Source organism: Balearica regulorum, chromosome 2 (assembly GCF_011004875.1).
Source record: "Balearica regulorum gibbericeps isolate bBalReg1 chromosome 2, bBalReg1.pri, whole genome shotgun sequence".
NCBI classification, from domain to species: Eukaryota; Metazoa; Chordata; class Aves; order Gruiformes; family Gruidae; genus Balearica; species Balearica regulorum.
Genome location: NC_046185.1, coordinates 503,342 through 530,199, shown reverse-complemented (window position 1 = coordinate 530,199; position 26,858 = coordinate 503,342). Strand labels below are relative to the sequence as shown.

The 26,858-nt window shown below is 50.2% G+C and overlaps 2 protein-coding genes across 7 annotated transcripts in view; both read right to left on the bottom strand.

Annotated features, from left to right (window-relative positions):
* The window catches only part of PUF60 (poly(U) binding splicing factor 60), a 31,285-nt gene extending 24,910 nt beyond the window's left edge, over positions 1 to 6,375 (bottom strand). For 4 of the 6 annotated variants that reach the window (XM_075743078.1, XM_075743081.1, XM_075743080.1 and 1 more), the window contains exon 1: positions 6,244 to 6,375. Coding sequence is in view for 2 of the 6 variants with exons in the window: in XM_075743080.1 (XP_075599195.1) it covers positions 6,244 to 6,270 (27 nt within the window). In the remaining 4 variants the exon portion in view is untranslated. The remainder of the gene's footprint in view (positions 1 to 6,243) is intronic. The other 2 variants (XM_075743082.1, XM_075743079.1) reach the window with 2 other exon arrangements.
* A 2,452-nt stretch (positions 6,376 to 8,827) lies between these two features.
* Positions 8,828 to 26,858, bottom strand: part of NRBP2 (nuclear receptor binding protein 2) — a 29,215-nt gene continuing 11,184 nt past the window's right edge. Inside the window, exons 2-18 of the mRNA XM_075743077.1 lie at positions 24,217 to 24,339; positions 23,785 to 23,886; positions 23,458 to 23,547; positions 23,093 to 23,133; positions 22,906 to 23,000; positions 22,610 to 22,633; positions 22,183 to 22,266; positions 21,449 to 21,504; positions 20,586 to 20,681; positions 18,105 to 18,237; positions 17,822 to 17,924; positions 17,625 to 17,675; positions 17,098 to 17,233; positions 13,799 to 13,852; positions 13,274 to 13,337; positions 12,303 to 12,358; positions 8,828 to 10,128 (exon numbers count right to left, since the gene is read on the bottom strand). Coding sequence (XP_075599192.1) covers positions 10,060 to 10,128; positions 12,303 to 12,358; positions 13,274 to 13,337; positions 13,799 to 13,852; positions 17,098 to 17,233; positions 17,625 to 17,675; positions 17,822 to 17,924; positions 18,105 to 18,237; positions 20,586 to 20,681; positions 21,449 to 21,504; positions 22,183 to 22,266; positions 22,610 to 22,633; positions 22,906 to 23,000; positions 23,093 to 23,133; positions 23,458 to 23,547; positions 23,785 to 23,886; positions 24,217 to 24,339 — 1,377 coding nt within the window. The 3' untranslated portion in view covers positions 8,828 to 10,059. The remainder of the gene's footprint in view (positions 10,129 to 12,302; positions 12,359 to 13,273; positions 13,338 to 13,798; positions 13,853 to 17,097; positions 17,234 to 17,624; positions 17,676 to 17,821; positions 17,925 to 18,104; positions 18,238 to 20,585; positions 20,682 to 21,448; positions 21,505 to 22,182; positions 22,267 to 22,609; positions 22,634 to 22,905; positions 23,001 to 23,092; positions 23,134 to 23,457; positions 23,548 to 23,784; positions 23,887 to 24,216; positions 24,340 to 26,858) is intronic.

Sequence of the window (26,858 nt, the reverse complement as noted above, 5' to 3'; positions counted from 1 at the left end):
ATGTGATGGCAAAAAGGGCTAATAATATTATTGAACACACAGAAGTAACACTGTAGTGGTTTTATCCTTATAAATGGAACTGGTGAGAAATAAAGACATACTGTATCCGATTTTGGTGTGTGTATGTGTATATATAAATATATTTTGAAGAATGTCAAGAGTCTGGAAAGAGTGTGGGAAAACCACAGAAATGATGCAAAAAAGTTCACAAGACCAAGAAACCAGGTAAACACCAAAACGAGAAGCACTGCATATCATTCTGAAATGGCAGTATATGAAGGACCAGTGCCTCACACTGTGACATACAACACTACTTTCACAGTACTGATATCAAAAGCAGGGGCACCAAATGTCTCAGACTATTTACTTGGTTTAAAAACATAAGCTTCTACAGTAAGGCATTAACGATTTAAACAGTTACAGGTGATTCAATTTCCAAAACTAAAAGGTATCAATCAAGTTCTTGAGAAATTTCATCATAATTACATTAATAAAGTGTACTTTTATAAAAATTTTGTGGTGTTGTCCTGTCGTCACAAGCAGCATACATAAACAGTCCATTGCACGTTACAAGCATATCTTTCTTGTAGCAGTAGTACAGAAACTACAAACTGTTTCAAGCATGCAAAAGATTTAAGAACTACTTCAGGTCAAAAGAAAAGAATAAATATATGCAGTCTTGAAGTAACTTGTACTGGTCCTCAGAAGCTTCATGGAGAACTTAATTACCTATTCCAGGCTAAGAAAATTTATCTCATAAATACCATAGCTGAATTTTAGATCTCAAATGCAGATACACAACTATTTCCAGTAACACATGACCTTACAGTCAAAATTAAAAATGGTTAGTTTAACTTTTACAGTTAGAAGTACTTGAGGAGGACCTATTGCTACTAACATCTTTGTTGTAGCTGCCTGCTGCAGCTAATTGCCTTCTTGGTGAACAACAATGCACATGTGCATTGATGTTTTTCACAAAAACCTCCAAATCCACAAGGAATTAGTAAGCTGCAGATCTGTTAGTCTGCAAAATGTTAAGTACTGGAAATGTCTGTGCAGGATTGCCCTTCAGTGATTCTCATCAGTCTCAAAACAGTGCACTTATTACAGAAAACAATCCTGCAGATGTTTCAATAAATTACTTGCACTGCCTGAAGACTGCATGTTCCTTATACCAAAGGCAGCAGCAAGAGCAATCTAACAATGCAAAGGTGAAGTAATTTCAGTAATGTTAGGGGAAGGCAAAAAAGCTGAAGCTTAACCGAGAGTGTATCTGGGAGAAGATTTGACTATCTTTTCTTAAAGATTCCCTCAGCAACTAAATTAAATGTCTGCTAGGTTTGTCCTAGAAGTACAATACCATTTTAACTGATTCCCAAAGTTACTGATGAGAAGTAGATAAAATATTTATTTATTGGGAAGATAAAGTCTGCAGCAGGAATAGCATATGGCAGTCCTTTCCTTAACTACATCCCTCACGGGGACATAGGAGGGTACTTCCTTTGCTCTGTGAATTAACCCTCCTACTCCCACTGACAATTGGCCAATCATGAGCAGCTGTAAATTAAAAACAAAAAAAAACACCCCATGAAACAAAACAATGAAAAAAGATCTCTTGAAATAACTGAATTTGTGTGTGTCCCCAAAAGGAAAAGTTTATCATCATGATCACAGTTTAAGTGCCACTTAAGGACCGTGCTGGAAAAAACAGAAGGTTGCTGCGAGTGCCACTCCAGGTTCTTGGCCCTACTTCCGTATGGCCTGGCACCTTCCACAAATACATGCCAGGGTGATGGTTACTTGGATGTTGGGGGCACAAGACACCAACAGGAAGCAGCACATCCTGTAGATTTTTCATGAGAGGTAGCTGCAGGTCCACTAGGGAGCCAGTATCATGAAACAGCTTGGTAACTTGTTTCTCTTCCTCCTACCCTTCTTTTAAGCAAACCAAACCATTGAACGCTGCATCAGATGCACCCAAGCTTGTCCAGGTTTTAAGGAATACCTGTAAGGGGGATGGGAGGTTTTGGGCATTACACACCTTCATCTTATATGCACATATACTGCTGAGGCTGACTGACTGGGCACACATGCAGACCATATGCAGAGAGGAAAAAAACCACCTTACAGCTCTCAGGAAGAAAAGAGCTCACCATATGGGAAATCTGCCTGTACTGCAAGCTGAGGGGCACAGCCTATGGCAACAGTGTGGGGATAACGGATTCGAAAGCAAGTGCTGAGAGAAAATATGCAGGTGAAAGATACAGCCAGTAGAGCTAATCCAGCACAGCATAGTGTGCCACAACAGTGGGTAACAAAACACAGTAGTACAGACCTGTTATTGTAATCAATAGCATCTGGCACTAATTAAAATTATAGTTACTTCACTATAAAGTCTAATTCTACCTAAAATTCTGATGAGAAATAGGGATGCCTTTTCTCAGTAGCACGAGGAGTAGAAAAAGAACGGGCTAGGTAAAGAAGTGATGATTCCCATCTTCTATTTTAATTGAACTTCCTGGCTTTCCCACAAGATGCATTCAATACATGTTTACTAATGGGCTTAAAGTAAGGTAGATTTATAACATCTGATAAGCATCAAACATTTTGGAACTCTAACTTGTAGTCGCTAAGACCCAACTCAGTCTCCTTACAAGATGCGCTCCGTTTGACAAACAAAACCCCCTTGCTTTCTATTTTAATTATTTTCCCATTTAACTGTTACCAGTACAACAGCAGAGCCTGTACTGCAAATCTACTTTCAGAAAAAGTTAGCTGGAAGCAAAATCTAAGTCTACCAAATTCCAGAACTGGGTTCCTCTTAATTGAGGTTACTTTGTCCTTAATTCTCAAGCTTTTCCAGCCAGCCTTCACGATTTAAACTGTCCCAGAACAAAGTAAATGTTGCAGCTGTTCTGATAAGACTGCAGAAGCACTGGACTTGTGTTAGGCCAATTACCTGGTCACATCACAGAGCAGCCAATTTTCTTTCCAGCATAGAAAGGAGATTTGAAACAGATAGAGGCACTTGTGTTGAACTTGAACAGAAAGAAGTCAGGGATCATGCAAAAGGTGCTTGTGGGGACATTTAAATTTGATCTTCTTTTTAAGGGCCATTAACGCTAGGATCATGTGTCAGTTTTTCAAGCACAGCAAGGTAAAACACATAGTGGCAAAAATGCTGATAAATTAACACCTGATATTGGATGGTCAGATTCACCTTATATCCAACAAGATGAAAACTAAACTCACACAAAGAACACACAGTTTATGAAGATCCTACTTGAAAAAGAAAGTGTTTTAACTCATTGTGTGAGGCTGGCATGAATGAATGCTCTGCTTAAGACATTTAACAGCCCTGAAGTTTAAAATCAACTTCTTCCAGTCATACCACAAAGGCCTATATGGAATAAAAACATGCAATACTCAGTCAAGCTGGAATTTTTGTTCCTGGAAGGCTGTTTCTTACACTGTCATTTAAACACTGACATACCACCTAGACTGGGAGAAAGTGAAATAAAAAGAAGCTACTTCCTTCCACCTCAAGGCTTGTATTCTAACACAATCTTTTGTCTACCTAATCCTTTCAATTTTCTTTGCTCCTGATATCTACTGCCTCTTGTCAAAACATGCCAGAAGTGACAGATGCTCCAACAGAAACCTAGTTTACATTGGCTATTCTGAATTCTTCTATAGCCAAACACTGCTGAATAACATCAGCATATTCAAAATATGCATCATCTTCCTCACCTCCCATATCTGTGACAGTACTCACACACTTCCTTCAGTCGCAGGACTGCTGCTGCTGCCAATTTCTTGTGCTCACCTACAGGCCATTGCAACCTCCTTGCTCCTAGTGGGTTAGAGCCACCCACTACAGCAGCGCCAGCCCTGAAACTAAATTTTAAGTTTCTGGGGCCCACATGACTCTCGCTCCTAGCAATAATAAAATAATCACAGGTTCGTCAAGACTCGCTTGGACTTGATGCAATGCCTCATCTGTAAGAGGAGTATAACTCTGAATGCAAATGTCCATTTTAACGTGATAGTGTAAGCTAAGAGGTTTAAGCTTCAATGCCTGATGTTTGAAGTCAAACAAAAATAATCAAACTCCTTACACTTACTGTACTCTGCTCAGCTCTTAATCTCAATGGTAGACTTGTAGAAAAGGAACACAATAGTTTCTTCTACAGTGTTGATTAAATTTGTTTATTACAGCTAATATGCATAGATAAATAGAAATTCTGAAGCAAGGTCTTTCTTTTTGTGTTTATGTTCTAAGGACCTGATAATTTACTGTAAACAGACTTGCAACTCTGACAGTCTTCTGTTTGACTAGCCAATGCATCATTTCACTTCCATAGAGCAAAACTGTGCAGTGGCTGTTATTATAAAGTTAGCTAATTATTTTGGTTTTGAAATGTATGCACTGTCATTTTAAAATATGCATATACCAAACTATACAGTGACAGCAAACAAACTGTCTGAAGCTGTGTGCTGTGAAATAAAGGACACTACCTTAGCTTTGAGGAAAAACAAAATCTGGCATTCTCAAACATCTTAAGCGATATAACACTCCTTTGGTTTCAGTTATCTTCGGAATTATATTTAACCTCACATGCTCAAAGCTTGAACACTCAATCCCAGTGTTAACCTGGCAAACCTCCTAACCTAATGAAGTCCTAATTAAGCAAAGATGAGATGGGAGATGGAAGGAGTTATTCGTATTTGCCCACGATTATGAGCACCAGTATTTGTGAATTCAAAAAAGGAATACCGTGAAAGACAACTCCTTCAGGGTTCAAAGGCGACCCTTAAAAAAAGAAAACAGAGCAGTTTATAGTTAGATCTACTCATGAGATAAGTCCAATATTTTCTATGAAAACAATGATGGAAAAAAAATAATTAGAAAACACAAACAGATTAAGAAATTCCCTGCTGTATCACATCAATGGTCTATCCAACCCAGTACTCCATGTGCTCCCTCCAAACATCATCAGATGCTCACGAGCCTGGCCACCTCCTTGTCCCCAGCATCCACAATTACATTACAGTCTACCTTCCCTGGAGGCTTCACACCTAAGAGGTTTTGTATTTCCATTTTACACAATTGCATAGTCGACCAAAAATAAAAGGACTGGTCCAAGGAAGGCTGAATAGCACCCCAGTGAAGTACTTTAATTTCTTCTATTTAAAGCTAACTCACAAAGAAAACGAGCAAGCCTCTGAAATGAGAGTGTCGTTCTGCTTTCTTACACCATTAGCAGTCCATTCTGGACAGCTCTAAAGAATGTTCCCGAAAACGCAAAGAACTCTTATAAAAATCAATACTGTTGAGATCATTTCAGGAGTGCACAAAAGAAGCAACAGGAAATATAAAAATAACCACCACCCATTCGGCACCAAACTTGTTTTGTCGGGAAAGGTGACGAGCAGCTCACATTTTAACCTCAGGCTACAAGGCTCTGGGAGAGAAAAGTCTGCTAAAGACTTTTTGAAAAAGCACTAGCAGCTAGCTAGATCTTTTTAAAGAAGTGAAATTTTGAAACCAGCAAACAAGCCCAAGAGAGTAACGTGCGCGTATCCCAGCACATTGAAACCTGTTTCCTCAGCCCCAGTGTCGGTATAAAGCACATGCCAGATACCGACGGTACCTGGGAAGCCCACGACCGATGACGGTTAAGCCCCAGCGGCCGCCCCGAGGAGCCCCGCACCGCTCGGACCCGCCGCCGGGGCCTCCCAGCTCCAGCCCGTCAGCCCGGTTGAGTCCCGGCGCGGCGGCCGCCTCAGACAGCCCAGTCGGCGGCGCGGAGGGGGAATGGGGCACCTTCCCGGCAGGGAAGCCACCGCTGCAGCAGCGGGATCTTCAGCCACTCGGCCGCCGGGGGCGGAAAGCCGCGATCCCCCCCTACTCGCGGGGCCCGGGAACGGGCCCGGATTGCCGGAAAGGCCGCCCGCGGATGACGGAGGGCCCGTGGTCACCCCGCGGCAGCCGCTCCAGCCCCCCGCCCGCGGCCGGGTGCGCCGGGACCCCGTCCTGCCGCACGCCCCCGCACCGCCAGGCCGCCCCACCGGCCCCCAGCGGGACCGCAGGCGGGCCCAGCGGGGCCCAACGGGCACGACGTTCCGTGGCCAAGGCGAGCCGCCTCCCCACCTCCGGCCCGGCCGGCGCCGCGCAGAACGGGTCGGCCTGAGCCCGCCGCCTCAGCTCGCCCGCGGGAGGGCGGCGGCCACGCTGCTCACCAGGGAGATGGTCGTTGTAGCCGCCATCTTGTCTACCCCGTCGGCAGTTGGCGCGGGACTCTCGCGACAACTCTGTGGTGCGCGCGAAACGGAAAACTCGCGCGAGCGCTCCCGTGGTGGCAGAGGGACTATCTCGCGAGAACTCCGGATTCACGTGACTAGGGCGGGCCGGTCAGGTTGGCGCCAGCCTCGCCTCGCGGCCAGCGGCGCCTTGCCAGTGCCTCGCCCCGGGGGCGGGGCCCAGGGGCCGGCGGGGGCGCTCGGCTCGGCTCGGCCCGGCAGCTGCGGCCGGCAGCGCTCCGTGGGCCTGTGTGCCCCAGACCCGGGGCGCGGCGTGAGTCCCGGGGGGGCCCGGCCCGGGCCGGGGTTGTACAGGCCCGTACGGCGCGGCCGTCGCCCCCCGGCAGCGGCAGTGCGGGACGGGGGAGTGGGAGTCTGCAGCGCTGCTGCTGCCGCGTCAGAATCCTCTCGGGCGCCGCCGGGGGTCCAGAAGCGGTTGCTGCTGCGAGACTGACCCGTCCGGCGGGCGAGGCCCGTGCTGTAACGTGCTACAGCCGCTAAAAACAGGGCCCTGACTCACAGGGTGGTCCTGGCCGTGCGCGGGCCTCCGGAGTTAAGAGCCCGGTTACCCGCCGTGGGCACCGGTAGCTTGAGAGCAGCTGGGAGCTGCTGACGTGACGGCGGCCCCGGTGCCTCTGTCCCCAGCCTGTCCCTTTCGCTCCCTGTCAAGTGGGTCCAGCCTCCTGCATCCAAACTTAAATGCCAAGGCGAGGACAAACCGCCTGGCACAGGCGATCTCTGTCACGGGATGGAAGTGCTACTCGGAAATGGGGCCCCAAAAAGACATCACTTCCCAAGGCGGCTCTGCTTCAAAGAAAAAATGCCATTAGTAAGGGACGGAGATAGGTGCTGTTACACCTGGCACTTAACTAGTTAATCTGGCGTAAGAATGTTGGGGCCTCTTGGCCCAGCTACAGAAGAGGTGCAAAACTAAGGAAAATCTGAGAAGTTTACAGATTCTGCAAGTCTATCTTACAAAAGATTTAGAAAGTTCAGTCTGATAAAATTTATCAAAAGCAGTTAAAAGGTGACTTAACATCTAATTACCATTATGATGAAAGTCTTGCATTGGAAAAGTTCATCTAGGAGATAAAGGTAGAATATCTGAATTGGCACATAAACCAGTGTGCCTTATTTCTCGCCTAAATTTAAGTGACAGCAGTTAATCACTGGAAAACATTATTTTTGAGACACAGTGGATTCCTACATTATGCAGTCTTTAAAGACTTGATACTGTACTAAAAGGTGCGTGTACCACAACTATAATATACAGGCAGAATCACAATCCTAATGAGCTGATCAGACTTGACTGTCGGTGTCTGAGGACAAATCCCCTTTCCTGTATGACAGGACTCCAAAGAGCCGTGTCTGACTTGCAAAGGCGAGGGCAGGATTTCCATTCCTGTGCTGGTGCCAGTTTTGCGAAGCAGGATAAGCGTCCTGCCGGACACTGAGCTCACTGTGAGCCAGCAATGCGCCTTCGCGGCAAAGTCAGTCAATGGCATCCTGGGCTGCACCAGGCAAAACCTTGCCAGCCGGTTGAGGGGACTGATCCTCCCTCTGCTCTGCGCTGGTGAGGCCACATTGGGAGTGCTGGATCCAGTGCTGGACTCCCCAGCACAAGACAGACATGAACTTACTGGAGCGAGTACGATGAGGGGCACCAAGATGCTGAAGGGACTGGAGCATCTCTGGTGGTAGAGGCTGAGAGCTGGGGCTGTTCAGCCCGGAGAAGAGAAGGCTCCGGGGGATCTCTTCAGTGTGTACAAATGCCTGATGAGAGGGTAGACCAGATGGAGCCAGGCTCTCCTCGAGAGGCGATGGGTACAAACTGAAAAATGGGCAATTCCATTTGCATGTAGGAAAACAAGTTGGCTTTTTTTCTGTGAGAGTGGTTGAAGGCGGCAACAGCTTGTGCCCAGAGACACCCCATCTGTAGAGATACTTCATCCTGACTAGACATGGTCCTGGGCAACCTGCTTCAGCTGACCCTGCTGGAGCAGGTGGTTGGATTAGAGGATCACGGAGGCTGGAAGGGACCTCTTGAGATCTCAAGTGGTCCCACCCAACCGCAACCGTTCTGTGAGAGCAGCCTGTCGCAGACTGGAAACACCCTGCAGTAGCTGGTTAATGAACTCATCATTGCTGAATGCGGCACAGCCAGTAGCAGGGAAATCCATCGGACAAGCTGAGCTGTGACAATGTTAAATCAAATAATGAATTCAATTGGGTGAAATGTTTTGAAGAAGAGCTAACTAGCTCATTGGGTAAATGAAGCAGTTGGTATATGAAGGAATTTCTCAGTTTGCAGAGGCAAGAGCAAACTTGTTCTAGAGAAAGTGATTTCTGAATCAAGCAGCTATATGATGTTTCTCCACTGAATTCCTTCTCAACCCAATTTGCCTGACTTTGTGGGTAAGCATTGAACTCAGAGAAGCTATTTCACATCATCTTAGTTTAACTGGAAGAGTGACTAAGAAATTATTGAGCAGTTTGCTGAGTGGAGTGCTCTGATGAGATAAGCTACTTTCAGTGGCTTTATTGATTTGTCAGTTTGTAAAGTTGGCACAGCATAGCACAACTGGGAAATACAGCACAAGTTGGCAGCTCAGCACAGCATCCTAGCATGGCAAACCCAGCCCAGCATGATACAATTGGTGCAACACCACAAAGCACAGGCAGCGTAACGCAGGCAGCACCGCAGGGAGGACCTGGCACAGCGCAGAACACCAGCACAGCGCAGCGCGATACAGCTGGTTCCACACGGCACAACGTGAACAGCATGGAGTAGCACTGCATGGTTTTGCGACGCAAATAACTCCTACGTGCACTTTCCACCAACTGAACCTGATGTGCGCAGCAGCTGACTGCCCCTTTCTCCAGGCTAATGACTTAAGTTCCAAACATCACAGGAGAAACAGGGAAGGAAGAGACATCAGGGGTTTTCCCCTTAAGATGCCTTGAGATTTTGGAAGGCCATAAGACAAACTCAGGAATGACAAGGGTTCTGTTCAGCACCAGTGAGGTTTCCGCTGATCCACGTGTTTGGATCCAGCTGGTGGGTTTGGATTTCTGGAATTTCTTCTCATTGCATATCAAGTCCAGCTCACATAGTCCTCTCTTTAGCTTACAACAAGACGCGCAATTCTAATTAAAAGGCATCACAGTGGTTCATCTGTGCTGGGGAAACCTTAACAAAACAGGAGAAACTGGGTATAAAGAATGGAATGTGGCAGATCGGAAACTGCGGCAGAGCTTTCCAAGCCTGCTCCTCTCCTCCCTTCTGCAAGTATTACCAGCTGGCAAAGAGGAAAAAAATAGCTTTGGGACCTGCAGTGAAAAAAGCTTATCATTCCCAGAGGGAAATTTATCAGTTTGGGGGATTCTTGCAGCAGCTTTGCATCTTCACAAACACCATCAGGAAGGGGCTGCAGGGGGTGCTACCCCCCTTTCACCCCTCCCTTTGGCTTCAGGAGTGAGGACCAGAACATGTACTCCTGCTTGGTCCCGACTTCTCGTGATGCACATGTAATTTCTTGTGTTTGCTGATTACTCCTCCACTTGCTGTTGCCTTTTCACACCACAGCTCAGGCATATACCCCTCAGGACTGCAAAGCTTCAGCCAGGAGTGAGTGGCCTGATCAGTCCTGCTGGAGGAAGTTCGGTCAGGAGCCCCGCAGTTTCTTCTAGTCTGGTACACTTCCCATCCCCTGTACTACAGGGGGACCGCTCTGTCCCAGACTGCAGCGAGGTGACTCACACGGGAGGAGACCGGTATTTGTGGAAGGCATTTTCCAGGAAGTTAGCCAGCTTTTCACAGTCGTCCTAAAATAAAAGAAAAAACACACCTACAGATCGATTTGGCTCAGCTACCTTGGACATCTTCCTTACACGATTCCATCCCAAGCCACCGATTTCACATCTGAGTTTTGATATGGGAAGAGAACGACTTGCAAGCACATCTGGAACATACTACTAATAATTATCATATTTACTGAATTAATGCCAAATGACCAATCAAGAACTTTTTGTGTTAGGTGCTATGTAAAGACAAAGAGCAGACAGTTCTTTGGAGCTTCCAATCTGAAGGAACGTAACAGGTCCAGCTTCTTCTGTTTAGTTTAATTTCAACTTAATTAACTGACCATTGGATCTAAAGTTATTTTCTATGGCTATCTGTTTTATAATATCCTCACTGCTAACAAAAATAAAAATTAATGTCACTTTTTGTTGGTTTGGCAACTATTTTGTACAGAAATCTCTTTTCTGACACATTTGGGAGTAGGTGGGTTTTAACATAATTAGAATGTTTATTCCTTAAGAAAGAAATTACTGAAATACACAATGATATATAAAGGATGCAAAATACCCCCACCTTATATCATAGAGGGGTTTTGGAATTGCCAGAAACAAACTCAAAATTCTCACTCAAATGAGAAATGCAGAATCAGTTGTTTTCTTGTTGTTTAGAAGCACGCCTTTGTCACTCATGCTGCTAAATTACTACTTTTAAGAAAAAACTTGGATTTTGAAGACAAGATTTGTAAGGCATAAGGTGGTATCTTTTCTTAGACCAACCGCTATAGCTGGAAAACGATACGAGCATTTGGGTACACAGGTCCTTCAGGTCAGAAACAAGCAGCATACTTCCAAGCTAAATACAGACTCAGGACATTTGCACAGAGTTTAATGAGGTGTGAATCAGTTATACCATCTAAGAGAAAAGGCAGTCGGTACCTGAGGAGTAGAAAAATGTTAGAGAGGGGAAGACATGTTAAAAGGAGGTTATCTCCTAGGAGGAAGAAAGAGAAAGGTAATTTACAGTCCATGGAACACAGACACGTGTGAGGTATATTCTACAGTACTCGGTTGCCGCAAATGCCACATATTTTCCAGAGCACCGGAAAAAGCACCCCAGTGTGTCAGTGCCGAGCTGCACAGTCAGCATGCTCAGATGAAGAAAGGAAGAAAGTCTAAATGTACTTTTTTCCAGGTGTACTCACATACATTTTTCATTCAGTGAAGCTGACCCCTTCCTTGTCTAATGTCAGCAATCCAGAATGAATTCTCCAAAACTTTGCCTACAGTCCCAGAATTCCTAACTTGTGCAAGATAAATATATTTTTAATTCTCTCCATGCTGCCTTTCCTGGAGGCTATGCTGCGGAGTAGTCTGAATGACTGGCCTGGAGTTAGGCATGAGCAAAGTATGGAGGGGAAAAAACCCAACCAACCGAAAAAAAAAAAAGGATTTGTTGTCACTAACTGCAGGGGGGGCAAGTACAGCACAGCGCTGCAGGCCGGCTTCTGTGACTGCTCTCTGGGTGCTAGATGTGGTGTGGAGGAGCTCTTACTCCTCTGAGGCATGAGGTGTGTTGAGCTTTAAGCCGCAGCTTAAAGCCACCAGCTAAAACCACCACGCAGCCATTGGCTCACTCCCCCGCAGTGGGATGGGGGAGAGAATTGGAAAGAAAAAGGTAAAACTCATGGGTTGAGATAAAGACAGTTTAATAGGACAGAAAAGGATGATGATGATGACGATAAGAATAAGAATATAATACAAGTGATGCACAGCACAATTGCTCACCACCTGGAACCAACACTCAGCTAGTTCCTGAGCTGTGCTGCCTCTTGGCCAACTCCCCCCAGTTATATACAGAAGATGACGTCATATGGTATGGAATATCCCTTTGGCCAGTTTGGGTCAGCTGTCCTGGCTGTGTCCCCTCCCAGCTTCTTGGGTGCCTGCCACCTTCTCCTTGGCAGGGCAGCATGAGAAGCTGAAAAGTCCTGACTGCTTGGCAACAACTAAAATATTAGTGTGTTACCAACATTCTTTTCAACCTAAATCCAAACCACAGTGCTATACCCGCTACTAGTAAGAAAATTTAACTCTGTCCCAGCTGAAACCAGGACAAGGTGTCACACAGATTTGGGGACAGCACTCGGTAGCACGGCGCATGGACGACTGAGATGAGGCGTGCCAGGAGGCTTACTTACCTCGTGGATGAATCCATAATGCACCAGCTCTGTGGCCAAGTCCTTGGAGTTATCAGCTGCAGAGACAAGGAACGGTGAGAACGTGAAAGCTCATACATCTCGTAGTTCCTCCTCTAGCAGTGCCCCTGTCCCAACCCGCAGGACACTTGCATTGTGCTTCATTATGCTTTAGGGACACATGCTGTATACTTTTGGTTGGCCAAGTAATTGCTAAGTAATCCTGGACCAAACGGAGCACAGAGGTGGGCGGCAAATGGGAGTTGAAGAAGGTACTGGGCAGGAATGAGCTCCAGTCCCAAATTGCACAAAGCACAATAGTCTTGGCAATGTGTCACTTTGAGATTTTTTGCTTGTTTTGGCTCAGCATGAAAAGCAGGCAGGCCACTACCTGTAGGCAGAAAAACACAGGAGCTGGTGAAGCAGCAGCTCCCAAGCATTAATTTCCAAGCTTTATGCTTTAGTTTTGGGTGTAAGGCAGTGAAGAGACTCCAGCTGCGTGGCCTCCAGAAGGCTCCTGCATGTTTTAGGAAGGAGCCTGCCGTGTTGAGTGCCCTTCCCCAGAGCCCCGAGCTCCCTCAGGGGAGAGTCCACCTTCTCCTTTGAAAGGTATGGCAGAGACTGCACCACTCTTGGGAACGAGAGAAGAATTCACTAGTGTTACCCCAAGAATTGCACACCACTGTCCCAGGGTGAAATGCATGTTCTTGATGGCCACTCATTCGACTCCCAGCATTCACTTTAGAGTGCACGTTACTACCGCATGTCAGAGGCTATAAGCTCACAGTCTGCGTGGACGAGAACTGGTACCACACAGATATTAGGGTTTAGTCTGCTCTCCCAGTAAAAGAAGGAAAGAAAAGCTGCCTGTAAACACAATCTGTGTCTAACACAATCTGAGCCTAAACTTGACCAGGGCCACCAAGCAATACTTCTGCATTCACATACAAAAATTTACTTGCAAGTAAACCTACTGGGCAGCAAGTCATAGCTCAGCTGTCGATGCAATTTGTCCTCCAGGATCAGCAGAAGAGTAAGCTGCAGAAAGAAGAGAGTGCTCTTTATAAACACCAGTTTTTCCTTAAGAAAAAAGGTGCTGACTCTTCCACCAGGACTAGGAACTGCTGGCAGTGGTCAGCAGGGAGGATGTTAGTAACTGCCAAGATGCTAGATGTCTTTGGTACAGTAGTTTGAGTGTCTTAGAGGAATGTTCTCTCAACAGTTAGAGCTAACCTGCAACTGTTAAACTAGAAAGAAGTAGAGTTAAAAGATGTCCAGACAAAGATGTCAAGGTCTTTCTCTCCTGTAGAAAGAGGGGGCAGGTGGCTTTGTTCTTCTTCGAGTTTCTTTTATTATAAAGGGACAAGAGTAGGTCCTCTAGATACTGCAGCGAACTAGCTACTACTAGACCAAATTTTTTCCCAGTCAGATGCCAGAGATGGGTACAGAGAACAGGTCTTGCCCCAGTGCCTCATGCAGAATAGGAGCTGAATACTTACATGCCACTGGGTCTTGTCTTCATTCAGCTCCATGTTACATTGCATTTGCACCACCTAGAAGAGGACAAAATCAACATCAGCTTGGACACAGTCCCTCTGGCTCCCCCAGGCCTGCTTTACTTCTGCTCTCCAAGCATGACTCAAATTCCTGCTCACACCCCTTAATTCCAACTGCCAGCCTGACCTTCCCCTTCTACCCACATTTCTAGGAATTGTCCTGGTGGAGCAGCTGAGGGTTAATTTGGTCCAGTATCCAGCTAGAACTATGGTCATCGTCAGCTGACTGAGAGGTGGGTAAGGGAGCCCTGCGCAAGGTACAGTTCTGGGAAAACCAGGGTGAACTCTTCTGCTCCATTTGCCAGGGGTAGGCTTCCCCTCGAAAGCTCTGCCCAAACTCTTGGTTACATTTTAATATTGTACTTGTTCATGTCCTTATGGGATGACCAAACCTTAAATCACATGAAAGAGCAAAACTGAAATCTTGAATATTATTAAAATGACATATGGATTTTCTTTTGGAAATCCCACATTGCATCACAGAACATTCAAATATGTTAGATAAATTGGCATTTTATTAGTATGTGAGCTTCGAGTTCCTATGAAGGAACTGGGTCAGCTTCAAGCTGGGTCAGCTTCAAGCTTCAATATGTCAGCTTCATCCATTCTATGATTCCATAAGGTCCCATGAAAATGGTTCACACCAGAAGTTGTGTTGTCTGGGCAAAGGAAAGCCAGAGAGAGCATGCAATTGGTCAGCCCAAAAGACAGGAAACCTGGTGAGGAATCAACATCCCTGTTCCATGAAGAGTTTAACAGGGTTTCATTTATATTCCTGGATTTCAAGCTTATGCTCAGAAGTGAGCTGTATGCTTGTTCCTTCCTCTGACCCAGCACCTCCCTATGACAAATATCTCTGGGCATTTAGCTCTCTCAGTCAGGAAACTCACTGTCCTCTGACCTTTATCATCTCCAGGCCATCCACTTCTCCAAGAAGAGCTGACCAGTGTGACTGTGTGCCCAAGGTAGCTGCTCTTTCCTTACGCACTGTCTGACTATGTGCTCCTTTATATACTGAACTACACTGAACTGCACAGCATAGAATCATAGAATGGTTTGGGTTGGAAGGGACTTCAAAGATCATCTAGTTCCAACCCACCTGCCATGGGCAGGGACACCCTCCACTAGAGTGGATGTCTTGCAGACATCATCAAAGAGAAGGCTGATGATGTTTGAGTGCATCATTGCCACCTGGTCCCCACCTCTCTATACCTGATGCCTGTGATTAAACAATCATTTAGGTGGGAAGGGACATCAGGAGATCTCTAGTCCAGGTCCCTGCTCAAAACAAGACAAACAGTGAATTCAGACCAGGCTGTTTAGAGCTCTGCCCAACTGGGTTTTGAAAACCTCCAAGGAGATCCCATAACCTCTCTTGGCCTCCGGTCCACTGTTTAACCATCCTCACCATGAAAAAAATTTCCTTGGATCCATCCAGCATCCATATTCTGGTGCCTCCCAGAACAGACGAAGAGTCTGCACTGTACCTACGCTCATTTGGGACTTGCAAGTTTGTCCAGCTGCCAGTTTTCAAGAAATCCATAGAAACCCAGCGCTTCTGAGATTACTAGTCCTTTGTCAAATTGGGTAAAAAATAGTTGTTGAACACATTGGTCAGACAGACAATGCAGAACTCTCCTTGGGGCACTAGAGGAAAAAGCAGCATATAACAAATGCAGAGGGGAAAAGACATAACATTTACATTTCTCTAACGTCTCCAATCAATCACCACAACACTCTCACTAAAAATAAGCACTGAGCAGTATGAATAAAGCATATGTTAAGTGCACTGGAAGCTGATTCTCAGACAGATATGAAGAAACCACTGCGGATGTACTTTTTGAAGGGAGGCATTTCATGGGATCTTACAGGAATAAGAATTAGGTTTAGCTCTACAAAGTATTTTTAACATTAATTCAATCCAAGTATGAAATTGCATTCATATCATCCATGGCAACACAAAGACAGTGCCATAGGTGATGAATGATGAACAACTACAAGTGTCATTACAGGGAAATACCCACACAGAGAAATACCAGGTACAAAATGGGTTTTAAGAAAGAGAGGTGCACCCAGCCTGATCGGTTCCTCTGACTGCTCTCAAAGATGGCCGGCAGTTCAGGAGGCAGAAGCTGTTGTAAGAAGTGCCATGCCTGTGCTATGCCCAGATGATGGTGGCCAACAACCGTGTCTCCCCATATGCATGTCAGCAAAGGACAAATGCCACCTCCTGCCCCTGGGAATAATCCCTGGCGAGGACACAGCCATTCTGGTTGGCAGGAAAGCTTTACTGGCTCTGCTGGAAAGACTCTGGGGTCATGGTGGGGAGCAGACAGGACATGACCTGCAACGTGCCCTGGCCAACAGTGTCCTGGGGCACAGCCAGGACATTGAGGAAAATAATTATTCCCCTCTACTCAGCACTTGTTAAACTACATCTAGGTACTGCATCTAATTTGGGGCCCCCAAAACAAGAAAGACATTGATGAACTGGAGCAATGGAGGGCCATCAAAATGATCCTGGGCTGGAGTGCTTGCTCTCTGAGGAGAGGCTGAGGGAACAGGGCTTGTTCAGCCTGGAGAAGGGAAGGCTTTGGGGGACGTAATGGCAGCCTGCCCATACCCATCAGGGGTTTGCGCTGCAGCATTGAACTGCTCTGTTCAGTGAGGGATTACACCATGGTTTTGGAAGGCTTCACTTCTGCTCAGACACCCTCGCATTGTCGGTCCCTCCCTGCCTGGCACCCCTTCCACTCCCCTCGGGGCTCTGCAAACCCACTTGCAAAGACCTTCCTGCCCGTGACTTCAGCGTCGGGGTGTGCAGTCTCGCCTGTGCGGTGCCAGGCAGAACAGGGCCTGATCTCAGCCGGCAGCTCGGCATGCCACTGCAGCGTCGGTATCAAACGACGACAGCATTTCAAACGTACACCCCAACAACGAGGCACAGAACATGCTGTGCCACAGAGCTGCCTGTGGACGTGTGAGGAGGGAAAGCAGAGCCAAAGAATCAGAGACAGCGGGGCTGCTCCAGAAGGTCTCAGGTGAAATGGACCTCACTAGCTCCAGCCAAAGGGACTGCCACAGTCCTGGGACAGCCAATGCAACAAGGAGAACAGCCCTCACCTGGGTTGGAGTTCAATGCATGGCTAAAGGGAGAGGCATTCCTGCAGTAAGGTGTCAGGAGTGGAGACCATCCACCTCCTCTCAGTGGAGAATTTGTCCCCACCTGGATCTGACCTTACCTTCCTGGTCTCCACATCAAAGGGCTCAGGGGTGGGAGTCTTGGCTTTCTGAGGGTCCTCCTGGGGCTGGGAGAGTGCACGTGGAAGGGCATGGGGTCTGGAAACAGCGAAGTTCATCAGAGGATAAATCCCATTCCTGGTACAGACACAGAGGGAGGACAAACAGCTGAGCCCTGTCCGCCTACAGCCCTGGCAAAGGTCAGCTGTGGAAGACCATGGCCCAGACCAGGGATCGGCACCCACAGAGTGGCAGTGCTGGCAGGTGGGCAGCACGGTGAGGAGCTGGCAGGTCACGCAGCTCCCCTCGCCCTGGCACTGCAGCCCAGGTCTGCTCGCCCCGGGAGGGGAGCCGCAGGCAGGATCACGCATGACCAGGTACTGCTGTGCAAATGGGACACTCTACATGTGCTGCAGCACAGTCCCCTGACCCTGGCTCCATGCTGCCCAGGGAGCTGAGGGCAGAGAGACGCTGGGGACCAGAGCTGGACTGACACATTACAGGTCAGCCAGCAACACCTCCAACCCACCTGACGTCTTCTAAGAATTTGTCAAGTTCAAGGAAGGAGACCTCTGAGTACCTGGGGGAGAAACAGAACAGGAAGATTATTGGGAGAGGCAGGATAGAAGAGCAGTGCGAAGGACTACTCTGTCATGCCACCAGGATCACCAGGCTGGATGCAAGTCCTGGGTTCACGGCTATGAAGTCTCCCCCACTAATCCTCACCTCCACTGTGCTCCAGGCCGACCCTCTCTCCGTATCTCTGCCATCACCATGTTCAGGTCCAGTTCCTTTATCTTCTCCTCCACCACATTCTCTGGCATCAGATCTAGGGCAAAGGCAGAAAGGGGCTGTCAGCTGGGAGGTCCTGTAACACGGACTCTGCAGCACAGACCCCAGGGACGGTCTGTTAGTCACTGCCTTTCTGGCCAGGCTCTTCCACATGCCCAGCTCTGCCAGGGCAGCGATACAAGCTCAAATGGGGCAGAGCGGTCTCATGGTCACTCACACTGGTTGTTGATGAAGCAGTGTGCTGCCAGCAGCTTGAGGGAATGGACCTCAAAGAGCACCCGGTGGAAAAGCAGGTTGTTGGCCGTTGGTCGCTTGTCTGGGTTGAGGGTCAAGCACGACAGAATGAACTCCTGAGGGTCAAAGAAAAGGCCTAAATTGGAGGCAAAGCAGGACATTCCCCTGCTTTGTCCCCACCGCTGCCAGCCCCGGCTCCCTCTCACGCCTGCATTTCCGGGGAAGCAGATTTGAGTGGCCATTTCCCCCAGCAGACAGCCCCAGGGCAGGGCAGGCGGTGTACAGAGCCCCCAAGCCAAGGGAGGCAGCGGTGCTCTGGGCAGGCAGCATGCTGCTGGGTACCCACCAACAGCCTGGCCACAGGCCCTCTGCTCCCTGCTTGCTCTCCTCCAGGGAGGAGGATGCAGTGCAAGCCCAGCAAAGGGCTGTAAGGAGAACAGGCAGGGGTGTTTCCCGGCAGCCAGCCCGGATCAGCTCTGGGAGCAGCAACCCACCAGGAAAGACAGTGGCAGGACTGGAGAAAGGGCAGACTGAGCCAGCGGGAGGGATTCCTGACAGCGGCAGGATGGCAGGGATGCATCTGCCCATTTCTGCTCATTGATGGCAGAAAAGCAAGATCCTCTGCCTCTTCTGCATGCTGCAGGCTGGGGCCTGTCCTCTTTAACAGCTCTGTGCAGTTTCTGTACACGTCTCTGGCTAGGACTATTCAGAATAGGCGCAAAGACCAAAAAATGATCAGAAGAAAGATGACAGGGAGGGCACCCACACAACCTAACCTCTCTGAATCAGCTGCCCCAAAGACCATCAGAGGTGAACAGTGACACCGGTTACCCCAGTGCTAAAGGCTCGGCAGAAGAAACTCTCTGGGACACCGTGCAAACAAGGAGACTATTGCATCAAAGTGGGGTAGGATTTACTATGGGATGCCTGGGGGAATTCTGAGATGAAACGAGAGAATTTGGGGAGCGTACAAACTTATTATGGGATGTTTTGGAGATGGGCCAAAGGAAGAGCAAGGGAGGTGATATAGGAAAAATAAAGGTTAAGATTGTATAAAGTGCATGCCACTTTAAGTATCCTTGATAGTATGTTCTGAAACCATAGTAACCAGAGTAGGACCTCTCAATGGACCAAGGATTTAAAACAATAGGTATTGTGATCTCTCAAGGAGCAAGGGGTTTAGAGAAACAGGACTCTTTTAAGATATGTGGTTTAGAAAAATAGGACCTTTCAAGGTATTCTTTCCTTATTGTAAGTGTATATAAAATATATCTAGCCTTGGAATAGTATCAAGAAATAATGTATCCTCAACTCACTTGTATTGATTTTAATACTAAAATGTACACCCCTTTGTGAATAATGAGCATGCTAATTAGAAGACCTCCCCAAATGTTTGAAACATGAAATAAAATGCATATGTACGGTGAAGGCGGGTGAAAGGCAGTTAAGGAAGTTTAAGAACACCAATCAGCTACATTTTGTTATTATAAAAAAGGCATGCTTTGATGTACTTGGGGCACCAGCTGGTGATAGATGCCCAGCACCCTATTCTGGTCAGAATCAAAATAAGTACGTATCTCGACTCTGTATGTGAATGGCTCTTTGCACACCAGGTGAAGAACCCAGATTTGGGACCACAGAGGGGTTGAGGTGAGTCAGGGAGGAAAATGGAGCGGGATAAAAGGTGCCAGCTGCCTGTAAGTACGCTGCTGGTCAGTACACTTGTCTGGCTGAGCCCTGCATCTGATCACCTCAGTCTATCCTATCTTCTTATTAAACAATATTCTGAAGAATTTACAGTGTAAGTTTGCTCTGTATTCCCTGTGAGCACGTGAGGTTGGTCCTCTAGTGAATGTCAAGCTGGAGTAGCTGGTGAGATGAAAGCTTGGGGAGGGGGCATAGATACCAGACAGACCATGGGTCTGATCAGTAACAGGGACACCCATGGGACGGGGCCAAATGCCACAGTGACCTGTGAAAGGGATTGCCCTGAGACGCAGAATCCAGCTGTTCATGCTGTCTGTGCCCAGGAACACGGCACGCCCCTGTCTGTGCTGAACTGTCTGCGGTTGGCCATGTCTGTAAGGAGTGTGTGCACACGTGTGTGCACATGCACCCCTTGGGAATTCACATTCAGTCTTATTACTGGTAGGACTGGGAAACAGGGATGAGGACCAGCCTCTCATCTCATCAGCCCAGGACAGGGGGAATCCCCATGTCCTTCAGCCCACCAGATTCGGCTGCCCTTAGGTTTGCAGTAGGCCGTTGTCTCTGTTCCCCCTTCTCAGCACTGGTGTAACCTGGAGCACGCAGGGATGCCAGGCTGGCTCTGATGTTCCAGATATCAGCCAAGGGGAAGGATGCTTATGGGGAGATCTACACCCCAGGAGGGATGCCTGACCCATCTGTGGGTCAAGCTACAGCCCAGTGGCTCTATCCCCAAGGCTCAGCCAGCTGCACTCACCCGCATGTTGGGATCATCCAGAGAATGTCGTGCCCGCACGATTGCCTCCTCCGAGACCCGCGTGTCCCCGTTAGTCTGGATCTCCAGCACTGCCATCTGGGAAAGAAGGAGTGCAGCCATGTCAGCATGCAGCCAAGCCCTGGGTCAGTCCTTGAGGGCTTCCCAAGGGGACATCCCCTGGCAAGGTGGCAGCTGTGGAGCTCCTCACCAGGACACGCAGCCTGGCCAGGCCTTTCTCAGGTTCTGGCCACAACTCTGTCCAGAAGGTCCACATCTCCTGGCCTCCCCAGTGCTCCCTGGCTGCTGCATCCCTGCCCTTGGGACCCATTTCTTGCCTGCCAGAGCGTTCCAGGCTGCTCACGGGTTCCCAGCAGGACAGACACAGGAGGCTGCTCCCTGAGCACCATGCAGACTGGGGAACAATGCAGACAGCACCAACAGCCCCACAGTCTGCCCAGGCAAGCTATGCTTGGCAGTGCACATCCTCTTGGAGCAGCGCAGTCTGTCCTTGCCCTCTGTGCCCTCCCTGCCCAGGGCTGTCACAGCCCAAGGAGGAAGAGGAGGCACCAGCAAGAGATGGCCAAGAGGCGCCAGCTGAGCATAGAAGAGGTGAGCAGCCTGTTGCTGCACCCAGGGCAGGGTGGGCCATGGCAGCAGAAAATGTTCTGCTTAACACAGCAGAGAGGCCTCCATTGCTGCAAGGAACCCCCACAGCTCACAGTGAGGTCTGGAAAAGGGCAGGGAGTCTCCTCGGGAAGCTCCCCAGGCCACCACAATCCCCAGCAGGCTCAGCAAGAACAATCCTGCCCTGTAACCAGGGGTCACTGCAGGTTCCCAGGTGCTGCAGCCATCCTCCTCCGTACCTCCAGTGCACACATCCCAAAGGAGAAGATGTCCACAGCAGTCCCGTCAGCCTTTTCTGCAAAACCAAGCCAGAACCACATCAGGCCAGAGGCACAGGCCACCACCCACTCACTCTGGGAACAGCCCCCTGCCCCGTCTCATCCCCACAGACGCCTCTGCCCGCACACCCCTGCCCTCACCCCTGCCCACGCCTCTGCTCATACCTGCTTCCCCCACTCCGGCACACATTTTCTCACAGTTCCCTGCACAAACCTTTCCCATTTATTCCCCTCAAATTTATGCCAAAATATTCAAGATGGGGATCAAATCATGAGTTTCCACGTGGCACAAGGTTCTTTACTCCCTTTTCTCTTACTGTTGTAGCATTTTGCATGTTTTACATGTTCCTGAGCCATAAGCTGACCTTTTCAGAGCTATCTGTGGTCATGCTGAGATCCTGTTCCTAAGCAGCAATTGCTAGTGCACAGCCCATTCCCATGTAGGCACAGCTGGTTTTCCCACATGCATCGCTCTGCACTAATCAACACTAAATTTTACCTACAATGTTATCACACAGTCATTCATTATCACAAGATCTTCTGTGACTCATGGCTAACAGCTTTAGTTATGAATACACTGAATAATTCTGTATTGCTGCAAACATACTGCGCCCACGCCTCACACAGGACCCCTTCCACGTCCCGCTGGGCACCCACGCTGCCTGCACCCCCCAGCAGACAGACCCCGCACTCACGGCCGTATTCCGGGGGAAAGAAATGCAAGTTGCGTAGCTCTTCCCTCTCAATCCTGATGGGGCTTCTCAGGTCATCCGGGAGGGCTGTGTTGGGGAATGAGAAATGTTCTGCACCACAACTCTTCCAAGCTGTTTGCCCAGGGTTGCGAGCACAGATGGGTGCTCAGAGGTAGCAGGGATTTCTGTGCGCACTCCTGCCCACGTGGACCACCCGTGGGGCACTCGCTCCCCCAGGAGACCCCTCTGCTCCCATGATAGGAGCAGCAATTCAACTGAGGGACAAAGGTCCCCCCTGCCTGCAGAGCCCAGGACTGCTCCTCCATGCCGCAGTGCCTCACTGGTGAGAGGCACCCAGGGATTGCAGGGGATGAAGGTCAACCCAGGGATGGGACGGATGTGCTGGGAGAGGTGGCAGAGGAACACTCACCATTTGCAAACACCCTGTGCCAGACTGCCGGTCAGTGCCAATCCAGAAGCGGACAAGTAAGAAGTCATGGAGCAGAGGACACAAACAGAAGAGAATGTAACTCCAAGCCTTGCACGGGTGATGCACAGGTGATCCCCCAAGGGGCCCTGCAGCTCCCGCCTCTTCTGCCCAGCCAGAAGCCCCTCGACACACCACCCCGCACGACCCCACCACGTCCCTCGGCAGGCAGCTTCCTCCTGCTGACTCTTCACATCGGCACTTGGAGCCGCGGGCCTGCAAGGGCAGCAGCTGCCTACCTGAACCAATCTTTATGAGCCCATTGTGCTGGATGAAGATGGTGTCACTGGTGAGGTTGCCATGGATGATGGGAGGCTCACAGGAGTGCAGGAAGCTGGTGAAACACAAAGCTGCCCTGAGCACATTACCTGCGCCCAGCCCAGAGAGAAGCAGGGCGGCTGACAGTGCAAGTGATGGCAAGCTTACCTGAGAGCAGACAGGATCTGAGTGCACCAGCGCTTCCAGGCCTAGAGCAGAGACCAGAGCTCTCCATCAGACCAGACACCCATCAGAGCCCAGCAGCCAGGTCAGGTCACTCCTACCTACGCACAACTGGGGAAATCTGCCCTCCACTAGCCCTGCAGAGACTGTTACTCAAAGATGAGCCACACACTGTCCCAGCGACAACAGTCTCCTTTCCAACCCCTGTTCAAAGAACACCATCAAAACTCAGGAAGCCACCACAGATACTTGCTGTGCCTTATAAGAGACCAGACAACCTCTCTGTGCCAGCAGGCACAGACCTACCCACTTCACCTGGGACACCCTGTGCATGCTCCCAGGAAACCTACCCTGGCATTCATGGCCTTGTGGTTTTTCTTTGTTTTCTTCAGGAACTGTTTCAGGCTCCCTGAGGACACGTATTCTGTGATGAAGATGACCTGGGAGGGAAGAGAGGCATCAGCTCCCCAGCCTGCCATGGGCTGCACCAGCCAGCAGCACGCAGCCTGCGCCAGCCCCACACACGGGGCTGCTGGCAGCAACGTCCTGGGGAAGGGAGGGAGGTCTTGGGGAGCGGGGTGAGGAGCAGAGCTGGGATCCCCGCCTGGGTCCCACTGGCATCCCTCCCCCAGTCGGGGGACCCCCAGACACTTTGTGTGTCCCTGAGTCCTCCCTACCCGTGCCTTCGAGTCTTTCACATCCAGCCAGTATTTGTGAAGCTTTACGATGTTGGGGTGATCTACAAGCACCAGCTGCTCAAACATGGTCTTGATCTTCTCCTGTGGGCAGAGAGAGGACAGGTGAGGTGGCAGGTCCTGGGATGTGGCAGGACACCTCTGACAGCAAGGGCTGGGGAGCAGGCTGTGCCCCTGCTCACATGGAAAGCTGGTTTTGGGCACAGAGGACACATGGAGCTGTCTTTGAGGGGGAAGCCAAGGGAAAGCACAATGCCATGAAGACAGGAGCACAGCATGACAGGCTGTGATTAGCACTGCTGACCAAGGCATGCTGCTGCCCATAAACAGCAGGGACCGGCACTCCTGCCCTGGAAGGTGCTGCGGGAGGTCTCAGGGGAGGTGGTCACAGGCCCTGCCAGGGAGGGGGCTCACCTCGTGTGCTTTAAAGGCCTTCTTGTCGGTAAAGAGCAGCTCATTCCACACCACCTCCACGCCCTCCTCTGTGTCCATGGCAAGGAAGGTGCTCTGGATGCCCGGCATGTTCCCCTGATTCACCTGCAAGGCATGGGAAGGTGTGAGACAGCCCAGCTGCAGCCTGCCCATGGCTCCAGCCCCACCTGCAGCCCTGCATAGAGGAACATGCTGCATGGGCATGGCAGTCTCTGTTACTGCTCCTGCGGAGCACTCCAGCCTGCAGGAGTCTCTGGCCAGGACACAGTGCATGGAGCAAACCCCCAGCCTGCTTCCTGGTCTGCCCTGCCCTTGGGACCTGCCTGCTTGGGAGCTCAGGCATCGCAGCAGCCGGCACCATTTCTCCAGGACCTGAGGGCACAGGAGAGAGCCAGCGATTCAGAGCAGTTCCCATGCCAGCCCCTCTCAACTCTTCTAGCTCAGCGAGAAGCTGGCGGTGACAGTCACCTGCTGGCCCCACTCCTGCACGCAGACAGGGACCGCCATGTGGACCCCACTTCCCAGCAGCCACGGGGAGCAACCCACATCCACAGCTGAGGGTCACACTCACATCGGACAGGGCAAGTTAGAAGGTCCAGACAAACCAAAGCCACAGCATCATCTCTTTTAACATCCCGAGGAAACTGGGGGCAACACCCCACGCCCTGGGGTCTGATGAGTTCCCATCCCCAGAGGTCACAGAGCTGCATCCCAGGACCCCGTGGAGAGCAGTTCTGCAGACATCACCTCCGCAGGCCATGTCCAGCATGGACCCAGCCGTGGCAGCCCCGTCTCTATGCTGAGTCTCTGCCAATCCTGCCTTGAGGGCAGCACCAGATCGCTGGTCCCCAGGCCAGCCAGGACCACCAGGTTCTGGCTCCAGCCCAGGTAAAACCTGCTCAAAAGGCAGCCGGTTCTGCTAGGGGCTCAACAGCACAGAGACACCCCCATGCAGGACCAGGGCGTCCTGCCTCCCAGGAGCAGCATCTGCTGCATCCTGAACGCCATCTGCACTGGGCTCTGCACAGTCGCTGCCCTCGCTCTCCTCTCACAAAAGCACCAGTGCACGGGAGCAGGCCCTCAGCCCCCGACCTGCCCCTTCCCTCCTCCACCAGGACCGGGGGCAGAGTGGGGCTGGGGCCAGGGCTGTCCCCCTCCTTCGGCCCCGGCAGCTTGGGCAGAGGCAGCGCTGCCCACTCCTGTCTGCCATGTGGCAGGGGCAGCACGGAGCTGCTGGCAGCCAGATGAGAAGCAGGATTGTTATGCTGCTTCCAGGGGCCGGTACGCAGCATCCTGCCGCCAGGGCTTGGACCGCTGTGGCATGGGGCAGCTGTGGGCGCAGGCGCGGGCACGCAGCACCCCCAGCTCATTAGCAGGGGACAGACGGGCAGCTCATGGCCCAGTTCCTGCTGCGGACACACAAAGCACCTCTGTTACTTGTTCTCTCCACTTGCAGGCTCCACGTGCTTCACACAAAGCCCAGCACGGACAGTCAGCGATGCAGCCAGCTGGCCTTGCTGACCACAGCTTTCCCAGCAAGTCCCAGCAGCCTCCCAGGCTCCCAGTGCAAACACAGCCAGCACAGCAGCACCCAGCGAGCGCACTGCCTGGGGACCAGCTGCCGGGGACGGTGGGGAGAGGGCTCAGCCCTCACCCGGATGCCCCCACAGCAGGGCTGTTGCACCAGCCACCGTGAACTCCGAACTGTGGTCTTTCTGGAGAGGCTGATGCTGCTGGTGTGAAAGCAAGGGTGGGCTGCAGCAGGAGGGACTGCCTGGCCAAGGCAGAACAGCCTCAGCAGGAGCTCTCGTGCAGGTCTCGTGGAGCCTGTACAGGGAGGGAGGGTGGCTGGGGGTAAGCACCCATGCACCACGAGGGTCTGCTAGTCACAGAGCACTCTGTGAAGCTGTTCTTCCATCTCTCTCCAAAAATGTCACTGGAAAATCAGCTCATGGTCTTGAGAAAAGTCCTGTCCTGAAACCAGTGAGTGGCCACAAGGACGAGAACAAGGAGTCAAACGGAGAGCATGGGCCCAAACAGTCTTTTGGTTGCCACAAGGACACACAGGAGCAACAGAGCTCTGCACGGAGGTTACTGATGCCAGGCTCAAAGGCACAGCCAGGTCTGAAAACCTCAGGTGCCACCTCCTCATCTGCTTTGTTGTGGAGCCACAACGTTCTTGCGTGCAGATATTGAGCCTACAGCGGGACCCAACCTGCACGGCCACGGCACCCTGTGCCTCCCGTCCCCATGCCCGGATGAACTGGGTGCCTGCCAGTCCCCTCCTGTCCCACAGCAGAAGTCCGGGGTCGTTCCTCTGCTGCAGCCTCCCAGCTTTGAACAACCTGCTCTCTGAGCCCAAAGTGATATCCTGGTGCCTAAGGCTCCGGACAGTGGATCTGTTGGTATCTGGGAGGCTCTGGTATGTGGTGAGGAGCATCAGGGGAGGAAACGTTCCCTGTTCTGTGCAGACATGAACGTGCTCAGTCTTGTGCTGAATGACAATGAAACTGATCCTGAACAGCTGTCTTGCGCACCGAGCTCCAAGACTGCATAAATAAATAAATACTGCATTATATCACAGAGGTGACTGGGGACAAAAGGAGCTGGCCACAGGTCACCTT